The sequence below is a fragment of the Aethalodelphis obliquidens genome, unplaced genomic scaffold, assembly GCF_003676395.1.
Source record: "Aethalodelphis obliquidens isolate GAN/ISIS:26980383/991018 unplaced genomic scaffold, ASM367639v1 scaffold7, whole genome shotgun sequence".
Classification (NCBI taxonomy): domain Eukaryota; kingdom Metazoa; phylum Chordata; class Mammalia; order Artiodactyla; family Delphinidae; genus Aethalodelphis; species Aethalodelphis obliquidens.
The window spans coordinates 56,511,096-56,529,987 of NW_020837951.1; the positions used below are offsets into that span (position 1 = coordinate 56,511,096).

The following is an 18,892-nucleotide window of genomic DNA, read 5'->3' on the forward strand; positions in this document are numbered from 1 at the left end:
CCATGGGCTGGGGGGGGTAGGTAGAGGCTTTTTCTGAATGATCTAATTAAAAGGGCTTAGGTACAGTCAGTTCTCATTATTTGTGGTAGTTATGTTCTCTAAAGTCACTGTGAATACTGAATTAGTGAATTCTGAACCATTGCTCCTAGGGGAAATACAGGTTAGATTCCTATGTGTCTTTGATCACAATGCTTGTCAACGCTTGTCAAGGTGATATATTGATCTTGTGTTATGTGTGCTTCTGTTTAAAGACACCTTATTTAATATGTAATTATTCACTAACAGTGAACTAGGGCTTCCCTGGTGGCACAGTGGTTAAGAATCCACCTGCCAATATAGGGGACATGGGTTCGAGCCCTGGTCCAGGAAGATTCCACATGCAACTAAGCAACTAAGCCCGTGTGTCACAACTACTGAGCCTGCACTCTAGAGCCCGGGAGCCACAACTACTGAGCCCACGTGCCACAACTACTGAAGCCCACATGCCTAGAGCCTGTGCTCTGCAACAAGAGAAGCCACCGCAATGAGAAACCGTGCACCAAAATGAAGACCCAACACAGCCAAAAATAAATACATAAAATAAATAAATTTATAAAAAAACAAAAAAAAGAAACAGTGAGCTCATGCCAGCAATGTAACTGATAACTGAATGAAGCTATGTAACATGTATTTTCATCAGAAAGCACATCATAGCTTTCTTGCATTTAGGAACTTGTGCTTGGGGGCTCGTTTAAGCAGCTAAATCACCAAAAAGAAGCACAAAAAATATGAAAAACACTGACAATAAATAGACTGCAAAAAGGATACTTGTTTACAGTATGAGGGCTGAAACAAGAAGGCAAATCATTGTCTTGTTTGACCTCAGCTGGATGAACATGCATGTAGGGTGATTCACATATTTCACCACTCCATGCGTGTTTGTGAATAACCGTACAAGTGCCACAATCATTGATTTTGGGGTTATAAATTTTAGCAAATATGTGAATTTGCAAATGCAGAATCCAGGAAGAATGACGATTGACTGCGGATATGGAGTGAGAGTGAGGAGAGCATTAAAAAAATGACATTGGTAGTTGGTGAGGAGTGTTGTCGGGAAAGGCTTCATAAAGCAGTTTATACTTGAGATAAACTTTGAAAGATAGGTGTTTGCCAGATTGCCAACTGAGGAAAGGCCAAGGAAATAGCATAGTAGTTATGAATATGGTAATAGAATTTTAGATAAGGCTCAGGTCACATCCTCAGCTCTTACTATGGGATCTTGGGTAAGCATTTTAATTTCCATCATTGGTGAATTAGAGATATTCATGGTCACTGATCTCAGTGGAGTTACTTTAGGGTTTAAATAGGAAAGTGCACAGTAATGCACTTTGTAGATATCTAGCTCGCAGGAAGTACTCATTAATGTCATACACATAATGCATGTCTGTATACAGTACAGCAAAGGAGGGAAATAGCCTGGCATCATGGGAACTTTGGTTAGAATGAAGCAAAGGTTTCAAGTAGGCTGAAAGGCTCTTTGAGTCTGGGGGAGAAGGCAAGAGCTGGATCATGGTTTTCATGCTGAAATGGTTCTGAGCTATTAAAGGATTTAAAATAGGGATGGCATGATCAATTTTGTGCTTTGAAAGTTTGTTCTGTATTTTTTATAGTGTATAGAAGAGAATTGAGGGGAAAATCAAAAGGTATGTAAATCAGCAAAGACTCTTGGAGTAGTTTAGGAAAGAAAGGACCAAAGCTTGACTTAGGATAATAACATTGGGAATGGAGATTAGAGAATGGATATGAAAGATGTTCAGGAAGTCGAATAGAAAACAGTTGGCATCCACACAGAAGTGGAGAGTGAGGGAGGGCTCAGGATGGCTCCTTGGATTCTGATGTGGTCCTTGCAGTGGAGGGCAGGGCTTGTGTAAGAGATGTTCTTCCTTCTCCCTTCCCTTTACATTCTTTAAGGTTGGATCCCACTGTTCTTGTACTACTAAAGGCTCTCATGGTGCTCTGTGCTTCCCTTTATTGCAGCACCTGGCCTGTGGCATCATAACCACCTGTGTATTCCCTCTTACACATAAGCTCTTTGAGGATTAGTGCCGGTCAGTGTTGGTCACAAAAAGACAAGCAAGACTATGGATGGATTGAATGAACCAGGATGGAGACTCTGGGATAGAGAAGGAGATTTTGGAGGAAAGATTCCTTTATATCCCTGTTAAGTTTTAGATTCAGCTTTGTCTCTGTTGAGTGTGAGAATCATCTCTGAATGGCTGTGCCCAGTAGGCACTTAGATTTACTGGACTTGGATTCAGGGGAGAGAGGTTCTTGCTGTGTATTTCTTTTTTTTTTAAATCTCATTAATAGCTTTTTAATATGATTTTTAAAAATTTATTTTATTTATTTATTTATTTATTTTTGGCTGCGTTGGGGCTTCGTTGCTGCACGTGGGCTTTCTCTAGTTGTGGCGAGCGGGGACTACTCTTTGTTGCAGTGTGCAGGGCAGTGACTTCTCTTGTTGCAGAGCACGGGCTCTAGGCACGCAGGCTTCAGTAGTTGTGGCTCGAGGGCTCTAGAGTGCAGTCTCAGTAGTTGTGGTGCACGGGCTTAGTTGCTCTGCAGCATGTGGGATCTTCCCGGACCAGGGCTTGAACCCGTGTCCCCTGCATTGGCAGACGGATTCTTAACCACTGCGCCACCAGGGAAGCCCTGCTGTGTATTTCTGAGGCACTGATAAGGACAGTTGAGGCCAATGTGGATGAACCCTGCCATGATATCTGTGTCTGGTGTAGAGGGAAGACAACCACAGAAAGAACCTTGCAGTCTATCAATAGTGAGGGGTTTGGCTGAAGAGGAGCATGGAAAGGAGTTCCAGAAAGTGGAGTGACAATAAGAGAGTGAGAAGGGGATGGGTGTATGTCCCACCATCCCCAGAAGCTATGGCAGGAGAGGACTTGTCCAGTTATAAAGACTGAAGAGAGGTTGGTAAGAGGATTAAGAACAACATATTGGATATAGCAATTGGAAAGTCAGTGGCAACCCTTGCCAGAATGATTTCAATGCACTGGTTTATGGAGATGTCAGATTGCAGTGGGATTGAAGATTGCATAGATGAAGCAGATAAAATGAGTGTAGGCTATTCTCTGTTGGGTTTTGTCTATGAGGGTTGGGTAAAGAAGGCTGAAGGCTGTAGCTGAGGTCTATGTAGGAGGGGCCATGGTGCACAGGGAGCCTTTAAAAATTATATGGGAGAGATTTGAGCATGTCTGTAGGCAGTGGGGAAGAAGCTAATAGAAGAGATTTAATTTGAATAGGTTTTTTTGTTTGTTTTTTAAAAGCCAACATCTGTGTCTACTATAGCCTGGCAGTGTACTAAAGTGTTATATTTAGCAACTTATTGAGTCCCCATCACAGTGCTGTAGAGGAGGTAGTGTTATCTCATTTGACTGATGGGGAATCAGGTGTAGTTTAAGTAATTTTCTTGATGCCCTGCAGCTATTAAGTGTAGGAGGCAGGTGGGAGGGATTAGAATCTGACTGGTTTGACTTTAAGGTCTGGTCTTGCCTCTTTACTTGGTTGCCTCTTAAGTGAAGACAGTCACAATTTGAAAGAAATATACCAAATGATTTAGTTCAACTCCCATTGTGATGGTGATTTTGTGTAAGATGCCATTTTCTTTGGTTGATATTACCACTGTGATGTCAGTTTAGTTGAATTGCTAGAAAGTGGAGTAACTGTCATTTGTTACCGTAACCTTTTGTTTTGTCTAGTGCTTCCACCTGAGGAGTTGGGCATGGCCTAATTTATCAACATGGTTACTGGTCTTTGTATTGTTTTGTTTTGTTTTTTTAATGTTTATTTATTTTGGCTGTGCCCATCTTAGTTGCAGCACACGGGATCCTCACCACAGCATGCGGACTTCTTAGTTGCAGCATGCATGCGGGATCTAGTTCCCCCACCAGGGATCGAACCGGGGCCCCTTGCATTGGAAGTGCCGAGTCTTACCCACTGGACCACCAGGGAAGTCGCTGGTCGTTGTATTGATAGTGATGAATGGAAACTTCATCCCAAGGGAAAAGGATAATAGGATTTCTAACAGTTAGGTGGTTATTATGTTGCACAAGCTATAACTGAATGGAAGTTTGCCTCCCCGCGACATCCATTTTCTAATAATTGCCTACTTAGTGGAATCTGATTGGTGATAAAGGAACTCTGATACTCCTCCATTGGACATTGTAAGTTGAAAGTAATATGGCAGACAGAAAAAAGAAGTCTGAGTACTGAATCCAAAAAGTTCAGTGTTCTAATTTATGCCTTTTATTATTTATTTATTTAGGCTGTGCCGGGTCTTAGTTGCAGCATGTGGGATCTTCAGTTGTGGCATGCAGACTCTTAGTTGCGGCATGCATGTGGGATCTAGTTCCTCAACCAGGGATTGAACCCAGGCCCCCTGCATTGGGAGAGTGGTGGCCCACTGGACCACCAGGGAAGTCCCTAATCTATGCCTTTTATTTTATTTTTTTAAATTATTTTTTAGAAATTTATTTATTTTATTTTTGCCTGCGTTGGGTCTTTGTTGCTGTGTGTGGGCTTTTCTCTCATTGCGGCGAGCGGGGGCTACTCTTTGTTGCAGTGTGCAAGCTTCTCATTGCAGTGTCTTTTCTTGTTGTGGAGCATGGGCTTTAGGCGTGCAGGCTTCAGTAGTTGCGGCACACAGGCTCAGTGGTTGTGGTGCACAGGCTTAGTTGCTCCGTGGCATGTGGGATCTTCCTGGACCAGGGCTAGAACCCGAGTCCCTTGCATTGGCAGGCGGATTCTCAACCACTGTGCCACCAGGGAAGCCCTTTATGCCTTTTAAATGAGGAATTTTCTAAGGCATTTTCTGATTTATAACAGAGTATTGATATGTATATACATATAAACATATAAAAGACGCTTTTTGTTCCAGTTTTGCTATTTCTCTTTTAATCTTATATTTCCCTCCTTTGCTCCATCATTCTACTGCTTTTCTATGTAAATATCTGGTGATGCATATAGTTTTAATTCATATCTATCATGTCTTTTTAATGCTGTAGCAGTTCCTTGTTCCCACCCCTCCCACCCACCCCCCTTCCCCATTGGCTTTCGGAATATAGACTATCCCACATTCAGTGTTTAACATATTGCTTTCTTGTGGTGGTGTTTAGTTTGTTTCACTAGCCCCTGTATTTCCTGACCACTGGTAGTTAGATTTTATGGCTCGAGTTTAGATTCAGATTTACTTTTTTGGGTCAGTATGTTTAATAGGTGATGTTATATATTTTCCATTGCTTCATGTCTACTTAGTCCACCGATTGTGAGGGTGATTCCTCCATTATAAAACTTCCTATTAACTTGTCAACTCTTGATTTTAACATCTATTGATGATGTTTCTGTAGATTATTTTATTAGGGATTGTTAAAAAAAAGGTAAATGGTGATCATAGAATTGTGTTATTTTTTCTACTTTTATTAGTTGGAAGTTTTCTATAAAGAACTTTCTACCATTAATTCTTTGCTTACCCTGTGTACTGGCAGAAAAAATTTCCCTTCTTCCCTTCTAGATTATTTAGTCTAATAATTAAATTGACATAGGCAGATTAACAGGAGAAAAACAATTTTGAAAAATACTAGATTTAATTTCATATGTACAGGAGCCCCAAATATATGAGACCCAAGGGCAGGTTGGGCAGTTGAGGCTCATATGCCATCTTGAGCTAAGGAATGGGGTAGGGGCCTGGGGCTTCAAAGGTGAGGAGGGTAATTCACTGGACAATAAGAAGAGCAGATGTTTGATAGTAGATGTTTGCTCTGTTGTACAGGTAGGACTTTCAGATTAAAAGTTATCTCTGGTAATAGCTCTCTTTCTGACCGAGGGTTCCAATCTAAATTCTTCAGGTAGTTAAGGGATAGGTAAAATTTTTCTTGACTCTGCTGGGTCTTGATTGCCTTCAGCTCAAAAGAATTCACATTCCAAAGTGACATATTGTGAGGTCACAGATTCTCCTCCTCACCTAAAATATCATTTGTTCAGGAAGGACAGAGGCTTGATTCCTTCCTTTTATTTTATTTTACTTTTTTATTATTTTACTTGTGGCTGCTTTGGGTCTTTGTTGCTGTGCGCAGGCTTCCTCTAGTTGCAGTGAGCGGGGGCTACTCTTCGTTGTGGTGCGCGGGTTTCTCATTGCAGTGGCTTCTCTTGCTGCGGAGCATGGGCTCTAGGATGTGGGCTTCAGTAATTGTGGCATGCGGGCTTAGTAGTTGTGGCTCACGTGCTCTAGAGCACAGGCTCAGTAGTTGTGGCATACAGGCTTAGTTGCTCCGCGGCATGTGGAACCTTCCCAGACCAGGGCTCGAACCTGTGTCCCCTGCATTGGCAGGCAGATTCTTAACCACTGCACCACCAGGGAAGTCCCCCTTCCTTTTTTTTTAAAATTTAAATTTATTTATTTATTTTTGGCTGCGTTGGGTCTTTGTTGCTGCGCATGGGCTTTCTCTAGTTGTGGTGAACGGGGGCTACTCTTCGTTGCAGTGCGCAGGCTTCTCATTGCAGTGGCTTCTCTTGTTGTGGAGCACGAGCTCTAGGTGCGCGGGCTTCAGTAGTTTTGGCGCATGGGCTCAGTTGCTTTGCGACATGTGGGATCTTCCTGGACCAGGGCTCGAACCTGTGTCCCCTGCATTGGCAGGCGGATTCTTAACCACTGCGCCACCAGGGAAGTCCCCCCGTTCCTTTTATTTTAAATCTTTGGAGTATTATGTTGATGTATTCTAATGGTGATTGATCAGTTTTTTTTTTTTTAAGGAATATTATAGACTTACAGGTTTAAAAATATTTTACAGTGTATTTATTTCACTATAGACTCATGGTTTCTTGCTTTATTTAGTTGATTATAGTCTATTATTATCAATTATTTTTATGCTCAGTTCCCCCATATTTAGCCCGTGGAAGCCCCTTCAAGTTGGCTTTTCTGTCCTTTTGACCTGTCCCCATTGTTATTTTGAGTATTTCCTTACTTTCTAGCACAAGATATTTCAGGCCCACCTTGTAGTTTTTCTTCCCCTGCCATGGAATCAGACTTTTATCCAAGAAGCCCTGGTTCCTTTTAGTGGGGAATGGTAGTATTTAGCAACAGAGATTTGAGAACTCATTGCTACTGGGGTGTTACTGCTCTCCAAGCCTCTCAGTGGGCAGAGCTAAGGAATTATCTGTACATGTACATGTACATATACATATATGCACATAACACACACACACTGTGAGTTTATACCAGTACCTCCAAATTCCCTCCTAGTGCCGTAAGTTAACTCTAGTTTCCTCCCTCGTTATTCGTGAACTCCGTTCCCCGAGAGTGAGAATCTTGGCTCCCATTACCAGTTAGTATGTATCCACGTTCTCATTGCTGTTGCTGTGTTTGTACGGTGTCCTTTTCATCCCATGCAGGCTCTATCGTGATGCATGGGGCCACCATGGCTATCTTCTGCCTCCCAAAGTGTTCCTATGTCCTTTTGACCTGACTCCTGTTAGTTGTTATTTTTTAAACTTTTTATTTTGAAATAAGTTCAGAATAACAGAAAACTTGCCAAAAGACAAAGTTATTTCCATACACTTCATCTAGATTTTCCAAATATTAAAGTTGTTCCACGCTCATCATTTTCTCACTCTCACCTTCTCTCTGTTACTCTGTGTATGTGTGTATAACACACATATTCTTTTCTGAGCCGTATGAAAGTAACTTGTAATACCCCTTTACCTGTAAATACATCATCATATATTTCCTAAAAACAAGAATATTCTCTAACCACAGTGCAGTTATCAAGATCAAGAAATTAACCTTGACACAGTTCTATTATCTCATCTACCAATCTTACTCAAATTTCACCGTTTGTCCTACAAATATTCTTTGTAGTAAAAGAGATGAAGGGTGTGGAGAAAAGGGAACCCTCTTGCACTGTTGGTGGGAATGTAAATTGATACAGCCACTATGGAAAACAGTATGGAGGTTCCTTAAAAAACTAAAAATAGAATTACCATATGATCCAGCAGTCCCCCTACTGGGCATATACCCAGAGAAAACCATAATTCAAAAAGACACCTGCACCCCATTGCTCACTGCAGCACTATTTACAATAGCCAGGTCATGAAAGCAGCCTAAATGCCGATCAACAGACGAATGGATAAAGAAGATGTGGTACATATATACAATGGAATATAACTCAGCCATAAAAAGGAACGAAATACGTGGAGCGGCTAGGCCCGTGAGCCACGGCCACTGGGCCTGCGCGTCCGGAGCCTGTGCTCCGCATCGGGAGAGGCCACAACAGTGAGAGGCCTGCGTACCACAAAAAAAAAAAAAGGAACGAAATTGGGTCACTTGTAGAGACGTGGATGGATCTAGAGCCTGTCATTCAGAGTGAAGTAACTCAGAAAGAGAATAACAAATATTGTGTATTAACGCATGTATGTGGAACCTAGAAAAATGGTACAGATGAACCAGTTTGCAGGGCAGAGGTTGAGACACAGATGTAGAGAACAAACATAAGGACACCAAGGGCGGAATGCCGTGGAGGGGGTGGGGATGGTGGTGTGATGAATTGGGCGATTGGGATTGACATGCATACACTGACGTGTATAAAATTGATGACTAATAAGAACCTGCTGTATAAGAAAATAAATAAAATAAAATTCAAAAATTAAAAAACAATACCATTAAGTCACTTAAAAAAAAAAAGAGAAGAGAAAAAATTTTTTGGTCCATGATCTCAGGATCACATACTACATTAATCTTTTAATCTGGAACTGTTTTTCATTCTTTGTCTTTGATGGCCCTGAGATTTTTGAAGAGTACAAACCACTTATTTTTAAGAATGTCACTTAATTTAGCTTCTTCCTTGTGATTAGATTTAGGTTACCTACATTTTTGGCAGGAATAGCCATATACGTGGTGGTGTGTCCTTCTCAGTACGTCATACCGAGAGCTTTTCTTTGCTGTCTTGCTTTCTAACTGAGGGCCCCAGGCCTGTGGGGTCCTCAGATGACAAGAAAGAGCAGCCTTTAAAGGCAGATGTTCTTGTTGTGGTTCAGTACCTGGTTAGGGATGCTAATGGCCGACGTAGAGGCTTGCCACCTCCCTTTCCCACCCAAGTCTAGAACCAACTGAGAAAGATGAAGGAGTCAAATGGAAGGCCAGAGTATCATGAGCTTTACTGTTGATAAAACTGGGGTTGGAGAATGTTGCTCTCTCTACTTCTTTCCCTCCGGTCTGGCCTTTGATGCTGGTCTTAGTTGGTAGGGCTGCTGTAATAAATTACCACAAACTCATACAGCTCAAAGTGAGAGAGATTTATTCAGTCACGGTTCTGGAGGCTAGAAGGCCAAAATCAAGGTGTCAGAAGGGCCATGCGTTCTCTAAAGGATCTGGGAAGAATCTGTTCTGTGATTTCTTGTGGCTGGTTGTGTCTGCTGACATCCCTTGGTTTGCAGCTGCATGGCTTCAATCTGTGTTCTCTCTGGGTCTGTCTCCCCTCCCACCTTTTTAAGAAAAATTTTATTGGATTATAGTTGATTTATAATATTGTGTTAGTTTCAGGTGTACAGCAAAGTGATTTGGTTATACATATACATATATTCATTCTTTTTCACATTCTTTTCTCATATAGGTTATTACAGAATACCGAATAGAGTTCCCTGTTCTATGCAGTAGGTCTTTGTTGGTTATCTATCTTATATATAGTAGTGTGTGTATGTTAATCCCAAGCTCCTGATTTATCCCTCCCCCCTGTGTTTCCCCTTTGGTAACCATAAGTTTGTTTTTGAGTCTCCTCCCCTTTTATAAGGAGACACCAAAGTCATGTTGGACTAGGGTCCACCCTAATCGAGTTTGACCTCTCTTAACTTGATGATATGTACACAGACCCAGTTTCCAAATAAGGTCACATTCACAGGTATTGGGGGTTAGTTTTTGACATGTCTTTTGGGGGACACAATTCAACCCATAACAATGCCTCACCGAGGTTGCCTGCAAAGCAGACGCTTACTTAGCTCCCTGTGAAACCAAGCTGGGTGAGCTGCAGTGGTGGAACTGAAAGGCCAGACTTCCAGCTGCCTCAGGTAGGGCCTAGGCCCTCCTTCCGGTGAACCTGGCTCACAGGGACCTGGAGTAGAGCAGGGTAGTAGCACCTGCTCTGCCCAGGCCTTGGCTGCTCAATTTCTTTTTAAAATCTCACTGTAGGAAAGGAGAAGTAAGTGAAGACTGGAAAGGATGGCCTCCAGAGTTTGGGTAAGTCCTCATGAGGAACCAGGGGGAGGTGGGAACAGAGTTCTCTTCGAACACTAGCCCGGCTGGTATTTGTCCCTTGGCTCCTTTTCTTTCAAGCCAAGTGCATTATCTGCTTAACTGGTGAGTGCTGTATCTCCCGGGGGGCTGTGCTTTATAGTAGATCCCCAAGTGTCCTCTTCAGTGTAGACCAGTTCTGTGGCAGGCATTGTCTAAGAAACTAATACTCCCATGGTGAGAGCCATCAGTTTTTACTCTTCTCACAGAAATTGTTTAAACAACAGGACACAGGTCAGAAATACAGGTGTATATAAGGAAAGCAATATAGGCTATAGATTGACATTTAGCAGGAAAGCCTCAGCCTTAGTTTCTTTTTTATTACCAAATAGAGATATATTATTAGAATAAGGAGAGCAGTTGTTTTCCCTTCATGATAAGGTAAAATTTTTCAGGAAATAGGTTTGGATGAGTTGTTTAAGTATGAATTAGTGTTAGATTTTTTTGTTTTTATTTCCACTTAATGAAAAAGATCTGTAGTTCATTAAAAAAGTTCTTAGAGTACTTACTATAAATATGATTATTTGGTTTGAGTGGTCTCGAAAACATTGAAGGCCAGCTCTGTAGAGGCAAAATAACAAAGTTATCATCACAGATACTGTTGTCACTCACTTTGGGGACTCAGTCTGTAAAGAGGTGTAGCGTTAAAAAAAAAATGTCTATTGCATCACCTTCAGTAGAAAATCATAGAGATGTTTCTTGCAAAATATGTCTTTCTCCAACTAGGAAACATTATTGCAAGAGCACTTTAAACCTTCTTTTCTGCTTGGCTCAGAGAAATAAAGGTAAAAGAGAGAAGCGGGGCTGGGAATTTGATCCTAGCAACATGATTAAGTTTAATAATGATAAAGGTGGATTAGGAAAAACTCAAGGAACTGAACATTTATAAACTAACTTTTAAGGGTAAAGAAGGTATGTAGGCAACCCCAAAATGAAATGAAAATGGTTATAAATGTCCAAACATGATCAGTATCACTAGTAATCAAAGAAATGAAACTTTGCACCAGACTTTTTTGCCTGTCATATTGGCAAAGATTTGGGTGGTGGGATTAACATTAAATCTTAAGATACTTTGATGTTTTAAATTTTATCATGATCATGTATTAACTTTATAGATTGAAAAGGTCTAAGTATAAGCTATCTAGGTCTTTGGTAAATGTACCTGATTTGGAGGTAGAACTGGTTTTGTGTACTGAAGGAAGTAGTGACGTTAGGAAGAGGCAAAGTTTACTTCTCAGACGCGTTAGCAAGCTACATCAAGGGTGAGGGTTTAATTCTGATTGTTATGTATTTGCTGCATATCTTAACAGTCTCATTGCTTGTTTTTCTTTTTTTTAAAAAAATTATTTATTATTTATTTTTTGGCTGCGTTGGGTCTTTGTTGATGTGCGTGGGCTTTCTCTAGTTGTGGCGAGCGGGGGCTACTCTTCACTTTGGTGTGCGGGCTTCTCATTGTGGTGGCTTCTCTTGTGGCGGAGCACGGGCTCTAGGCACGCGGGCTTGAGTAGTTGTGGCTCGCAGGCTCTAGAGCTCAGGCTCAGTAGTTGTGGCACATGAAATTAGTTGCTCCGCGGCATGTGGGATCTTACCTGACCTGGGCTTGAACCCGTGTCCCCTGCATTGGCAGGCGGATTCTTCACCGCTGTGCCACCAGGGAAGCCCCTGCTTCAGTTTCTTATCAGAGCTATTGTTCTGTTTTTTAGACCAGAATCTTGACTCCTCTGTTTCTCACTTCTATCACAAAATGAGTCAGCTCACTTCTCTGCTTAACATCCTCCAGAACAGTTACCTTAGAAAGCAGTGTCATCCCGATGGTGGGAAACACATGTTAGAACATGATGTACAAGAGGGGGAAGAAGCTCAAGATCGCTTCTATCTCATTTTGAGTAAAAGCCAAACCCCTTTTCTCCCCTCACCCCACGCCCCATGTCCTCTCTGACCTTGCTTACCACACTCACTTCTTGCTGTTCTTTGAAGAGCCCAAGAGGCTCCTTACTGTTGCTCAGCCTCAGATGCTCTTCCAGATATCTCACGGTTTATTTCCTCCTTCAGGCCTCTGAAAGGCTTGCCTTGCCCACCCTGTGTGAAGCAGCTACCCCTCCTCTTGCACTCTGTGCCCCTACCCTGGCTTACTTCTTCATAGCACTTATTATTTATTGTCTGTTTCACTCCACTACTGTTAGGGTTTTGTTTCATTCCTTTCTGAATGTCCACCCACCAGTCAGGCACTCAGTACTTAGTTGTTGAATGACCAGCTGAATTTCCGAATTTTCTTTAGTGGCTTCTCAAGCTCTTTGCCTAGAGGAAGAGGCAGGACACCCTTGTTCTTCAACCATGGGAAAGTAAGGCTGCCTTCCGTGTACCAGATGTTTCTAAGAGGTGCTCTGGGGACTTCTTCCCCTTTCTCACTGCTCAGATTTTTACATTCTATTACTCTGGTAATATTACTGGTCAAATGAATCTGTTTTCTAAGTAACTTTTCCATGTTTGGGGCCAATGCTTTCCTTTTTCCTGCATTTGGTATCATTTAAAGTAAATACTTCAATGACATTTTGGCATTTATTCCTTCATTCAGTTAGCAAATAGTTATTATAGCAGATATTATGAGCCAGGCTGGGTACCAGATGGGATGCCAGGGCTTAAAGAGATGGAGATGCTGCCTTTCCCTTGAGTAGCTTGGACTTCAGTGTTTGGTTGTAGGTGCCATTGGGACAGGCAGCTGATGTAAGAGAAATGCAGAGAGGGAGGTCGAGAAGCACAGGGTGGCTCACCTAGGCCTGCCTCAGAGGGTTGGGAATCTCCACAGTGGACAGGAGTTTGAAAGGTGAGGAAACAGGTAAAGGCTGCTCCAACAGGAGAGAATAATTTGGGCAAAGGCGTAGAGAGCTGTACTTGTTTAGAGAAGCAAAAAAAATCAATGAGTATTATTGGAGCATACACTGTAATGCAGGCTGTGGTGGTGGACGAGGCGATGATCGTTCTTGCAAGGGCCTGATCTGGACGCTTCTAGAGGGTTATGTGTATCCTGTGTAGAGGTGAGACTTTTATCCTACAGCCCATGGATTTAGGCATGTGCACCTGAAGGGAAGTGGCTGGTGAGGTGCAACTTTTTTTTTTAATAAATTTATTTATTATTTATTTTTTGGCTGTATTGGGTCTTCATTTCTGTGTGAGGGCTTTCTCTAGTTGCGGCAAGCGGGGGCCACTCTTCATTGCGGTGCGCGGGCCTCTCACTGTCACAGCCTCTCTTGTTGTGGAGCACGGGCTCCAGACGCGCAGGCTGAGTAGTTGTGGCGCATGGGCTTAGTTGCTCTGCGGCATGTGGGATCTTCCCAGATCAGGACTCGAACCTGTGTCCCCTGCATTGGCAGGCGGACTCTCAACCACTGCGCCACCAGGTAAGCCCTAGGTGCAACGTTTGTAATTTGCATGCCCCCTTTCTGAGACAGGGAGAATACAGAATATTTTCTGTTGTGTATTAATATATCTCCACACAGAGTATTTTCAAATTTATAAATTCCTGAAGGGTGGCAGGATTTAATTTTGATGTACCTCATTTTCCTCGCATGCACTTTGTTTTTTTGTTTTTGGCCGCGCCGCATGGCTTGTGAGATCTTAGTTCCCCAACCAGGGATCAAACCTGGGGCCCCAGAGTGAAAGCACCTAATCCTAACCACTCGACCACCAGGGAATTCCCTCCCCACATGCACTTTGTGAGATAGACGCTCATTTAAACCTTCAGTAAATGATGATCACATCATCTGTAGTCCTGATCTGTTTTAACTTCTTATTATCCCCTTGCATGTTTTCCCCTTTATCTACCCCATCCCTTCCCAACTTCTCTTTTTGTCAAGCAGATTAAATTTATTATAAAAAGATGAGAAAAGGAAAGCTTTGTTCTGAGAGGATTTGCTGTCTGAGCTGTCGGATGCCAGGTAGTGTTGCTGCATCTGGAAGTGGGGTGGGGCCGGACTCCTTCCTGAGGCATGCATGCCTGCCCATGCTCCTTATCACCTTGGCATTCCCTGTGCCTGGCACACAGTAGGTGTTCAGTAGATGTTTGTGGAAGGAATCATGCTGTTCATAGACAGCAGGATTAAGTTTGTGTTTTCGCAACACTACTACTGCCTACTTTTCTACTTTGATCTGTATAATCTTTTCTTTCTAAGCTCCAGACAAACTAACCTCCCCTCTCCATCCCTGCAGACTTCCAAATATTTTCACCACGTAAAGTGTTCTTTCTCTCATCTGGCAAACTTCTGCATCTTCTCATAAGGCTTAACTCTGCCTCTTTCTAGGGAAGTCATTTCTGAGTAACTCAGGTGGAGTCAGGAACTCCTTCCTGGGTATAGTTTTGTATTGAAGTTTGTTCGGCCTCTAAACAGTGAGCTTGGAAGACAACCTTACCCCTTTCTGTGTCTCCAGTACTTTAGCCTGGTGTCCGGTGGTTTTGCGGACAGGATAGTTTGTAAGTTGTTGTAGGAAAGCATGTCATGATGAGTAGAAGTGCACCTGAGTAAGCCCTGTGCTGGGGATGTGGAATATTGTCCATTAACCTCTCAGCTGGCACCAGGCCTTTACATAGGTGCATGGATGAGAGTCTGTTTCAGAGCTGGTGCATAGGAACAACACCTTCTGTAAACTTGCAAAGTTAGAAAATTTATTCTTTTTTAAAATAATTAATTAACTAATTTTTGGCTGCACTGGGTCTTCGTTGCTGCTGTGCGCTGGCGTTCTCTAGTTGCGGCGAGCGGGGGCTGCTCTTTGTTGCAGTGAATGGGCTTCTCATTGCGGTAGCTTCTCTTGTTGCAGAGCACGGGCTCTAGGCGTGCAGGCTTCAGTAGTTGTGGCACGTGGGCTCAGTAGTTGTGGCTCACGGGCTGAGTTGCTCCGCGGCATGTGGGATCTTCCCGGACCAGGGATCGAAGCCCTGTTCCCTGCATTGGCAGGCGGATTCTTAACCACTGCGCCACCAGGGAAGTCCCTAGAAAATTCATTCTTTCTAGGAAGGACTCTGAGGAGGAGAGCAATATAATTAGGGCAGTGATTTAATGCCAGGAATAGAAGCTTGGGAGGAGGAGTAACTAGAGGCAGTTTTTCTTTTCAGGAGTCTGGGGAGAGATGAGGGGGTCTCCCTAACAGGGTGGTAGAAGGGAATGGTTAAGTAACTAGAAGAGTTTTTGCTGGAGGAGCTTACCTGCTATTTGGGAGAAATGACCACTGACCTCACCACCCAATAACTCAGCACTGATGCCCGCATCATCTTCTCTGCAGAGACTGCCCCAGCCATCATGGAGGTGGCCAAGGTGGAGAGTCCGCTCAACCCCAGCTGTAAGATCATGACCTTCAGACCCTGCATGGAGGAATTCCGGGAGTTCAACAAATACCTCGCATACATGGAGTCTAAAGGAGCCCATCGAGCGGGTCTTGCAAAGGTGATTATCCTCAGATCTTTTAAGCCAGAAAATGATCACTTGGCCTTTCAGTTATGCTTAGTCTTCTTGATGTGGAAACTTGTTTCTTCCAAAGGAAGACATTTGCAAAATCTTTGTTCTTGTTAATCCATTAATGCAGTTAATGCAATGGGAAGCATTGATAGGCTTAAAGTAGAGGAGAGGAGGATATGGTGGCTGCTTGTTTGTTTACTTGTTATTTTTGTGACATTATTTTGATAAGATCACACTGGCTTCTACATCAAGAATGAATTTGAGGGGGAGGCAGAGCAGAAGCAGGGAGTCTTGTCAGGGGTAGTTGTGATGTGCTCAGGGACATAAGCGTGGTCCCTAAGGCGCTGAAGACTGCATTGCAGGGTTGCCCCCGTAAGCCCAGAGTTAGAGCTTTGAAAGAGAGATTTTCTAGATTTGAATTTAACCTGAGATAGGTATATCTTTCTATAATGGAAATCTAGTTCAATTTAAAATTTTCCTCAAGAATAGATTTTATTGTTACTTGCTTTGTTTTGTTCTTGTTCTAAATGTTAAGTTTATAATCTGGGTTTCTGTAGACTTGTTGGCATCACCACATAAATTCCTGAGCCCCAGCAGAGCCTTCTCTACTGTGGCTCGTCACGGGTTCCACTTGGAACCCCATCTCCGTGGAAGGTCCAGTAGCATTGAAAGCAGACAGTAGCCTCAGAGAGAACTTGCAGAACTGCAGGGGTTGGTGTTCAAGTCCTCCTCCTGCATCTGGACGCAGCTGCTTGTAACCTTGGACTATTCTGACATCTCTGCCTTGAAGTCTGTTATTTGATATGTATGGTTCAGGTCACTCCTAGAAAAGGTTTAAAATTTGGGGATGTTAAGTTGAGTGAAAGTTGATTAGGGGTGGGTGAGAGAAAAGGAAGATAAAGGTTTATAGTGAATTTCTCAGATGAGCTATCCTTACTTAATCTTTTCATTAGGTTTGCTCTTAAAAGATCTCATTTTTGGAACCTTAACATTTCTGGGTTGTCTTTGAGGAGGAAAAAAAATCAAGTTGAAGAGAATGATATTTCGGAATCATTTGACACACAGAATTTTGATCATAAACTTAAAATGAACCGGTCAGCAAGGTTTTGAGCTTTATTGGGCAGAAGGGTGTTAGGGTGACTGTCTGTCCTCTACTCTGGGCTCTGAATGCAGCCCTTTGTCCTGTTGTTCTCCCTCTTTTGTTGCCTGAAAACATATATCTTACTGTGTTCCACTGGGATTAGTGAATGTTCTGTGGTTGGGGGCACATTTAGTAACCTTAGAAGAGGAAGCGGGCACTACCCTCACAAGGGAGCTGCAGGCACACAGAGGACACCTGTGCTGCCTTGGGTGTTCTCTGACAGAATGACGTTAATGAGAACGACAGTTAGTTTTCTGAATGTTGAACCAGACACACCTGAGTCCAGACTTTTTTTTTAAGTGAGACTCATTGACAAAGCTGGAGTTACTCATTTATTCAATCTTGTGGTAATTTCCTTTTACTTATACTAGGAATACAATAAACTGTTTTATTCCCAGTCATTTTTGCCATCTTTTACATCAAGTCACATGGACTCAGTTTCACCTGATTTCCTTCTTTTTCTGGAAGTTACAGCAATAGCAAATGTATAAAGCTACACCAAATCAAATCAAATTGTAAAGATCAAAACTGCATTAATGTTGCTAGTTTACTTTGAGGGCTAGCCCTGGGGAACAGAACCACCTATGAAATTCTTTGTTGATGCACCATTTAATGAATTGGTCTTAATTTATGATTTGAAGAAAGTGGTTGAGAAATTCCAACAGTAGTGACTTTGGCCTCAGATTACAGTCTGTCTTGCTTGATAACGTTTTTTAAAAAATCAATCAATTAATTAATTTTTGGCTGCGTTGGGTCTTCGTTGCTGTGCGCGGGCTTTCTCTGGTTGCCGCGAGCGGGGGCTGCTTTTCATTGTGGTGCGCAGGCGTCTCACTGCGGTGGCTTCTCTTGTTGCGGGGCATGAGCTCTAGGCATGTGGGCTCAGTAGTTGTGGCTCGTGGGCTGTAGAGCGCAGGCTCAGTAGCTGTGGCGCACGGGCTTAGTTGCTCCGCGGTATGGGGGATCTTCCCGGACTCTAGGGATCGAACCCGTGTCCCCTGCATTGGCAGGCGGATTCTTAACCACTGCGCCACCGGGGTAGTCTGGTTGATGACATTTTTTTAGATTTATACTTTAGATTTAACTTTTTTTTTTCAGAGTGAGAGGTTTGACACCCTGACTTTTTGTCTAAAAAGTTGGTGGTCCAGGTGCGAAAGTGAAAAGTGACAGTGTCCTTAAATGTAAAACTTGTACTGTTTTTGTGGAGAAAGGTTATGATGAAGCATTATTATACGAGCAATGGCTAAATTCTTTGGCAGCAGTGTTCTGGACGTAGCCTGTTCTGGGCCTGAGGTTATGCATAATACAGAGCTTCACAAGTAGCCTAGCGGGTGCAGATAGCTGTCTGTGCCCAAAGGTGAAGAAAGAGTATGAGAAGCACCGCCCTTCCTCCTTCTGCTCCTTTCTCAGTTGGTAGATGATAGTAATAGCAACATAGTTCAGGATAAGTAGTGCAAATACAGATTGTAGCTGGACAATTTTTACTGGTATAGGGCCCAGGCTGGGGTCGGGGAAATGGTAATATGCTATATATATATATATGTATAAATATATATATATATATAAAGTCCTAAGTATGTTGTGCTTACGATTCCCATGTAAGAAAATCTGATGTGTTAAGATTTAAAATTATAGTTAAAAAATAAGATTTTTGTTATACGCCTGAACTTACAGATTTTTAAAGTTCTGTCTGAACATTTTAATTGAAGTAAATGAACACACGCACAAAATATTCACAAAGGTAATATTTAGAGTTTTGTAAATGTATTCCTTGTTTAACTTGAGAGAAGAAAATTTGGTTCAGAATTTTTTGGGGGTGAAAAACTGCCTTGTTTTTCACAACACAGGAAAATATTTAACTCTAAACATAATATTGATTTTGATTGTAGATATATTTCTAAACAGGAGCCTGAATAAATCTATGTTTTATATTTTGGAATACTCACATTTATTTCTGATGAAGAAAAAGTTAGTATT

The 18,892-nt window shown here is 42.3% G+C and overlaps 1 protein-coding gene across 5 annotated transcripts in view; it reads left to right on the top strand.

The window, feature by feature from the left end:
• Positions 1 to 18,892, top strand: part of KDM4C (lysine demethylase 4C) — a 400,366-nt gene that overhangs the window by 24,100 nt on the left and 357,374 nt on the right. For all 5 annotated transcript variants that reach the window (XM_027105850.1, XM_027105851.1, XM_027105852.1 and 2 more), the window contains exon 2: positions 15,605 to 15,765. In XM_027105850.1, the coding sequence (XP_026961651.1) occupies positions 15,622 to 15,765 (144 nt within the window). In that variant the 5' untranslated portion in view covers positions 15,605 to 15,621. The remainder of the gene's footprint in view (positions 1 to 15,604; positions 15,766 to 18,892) is intronic.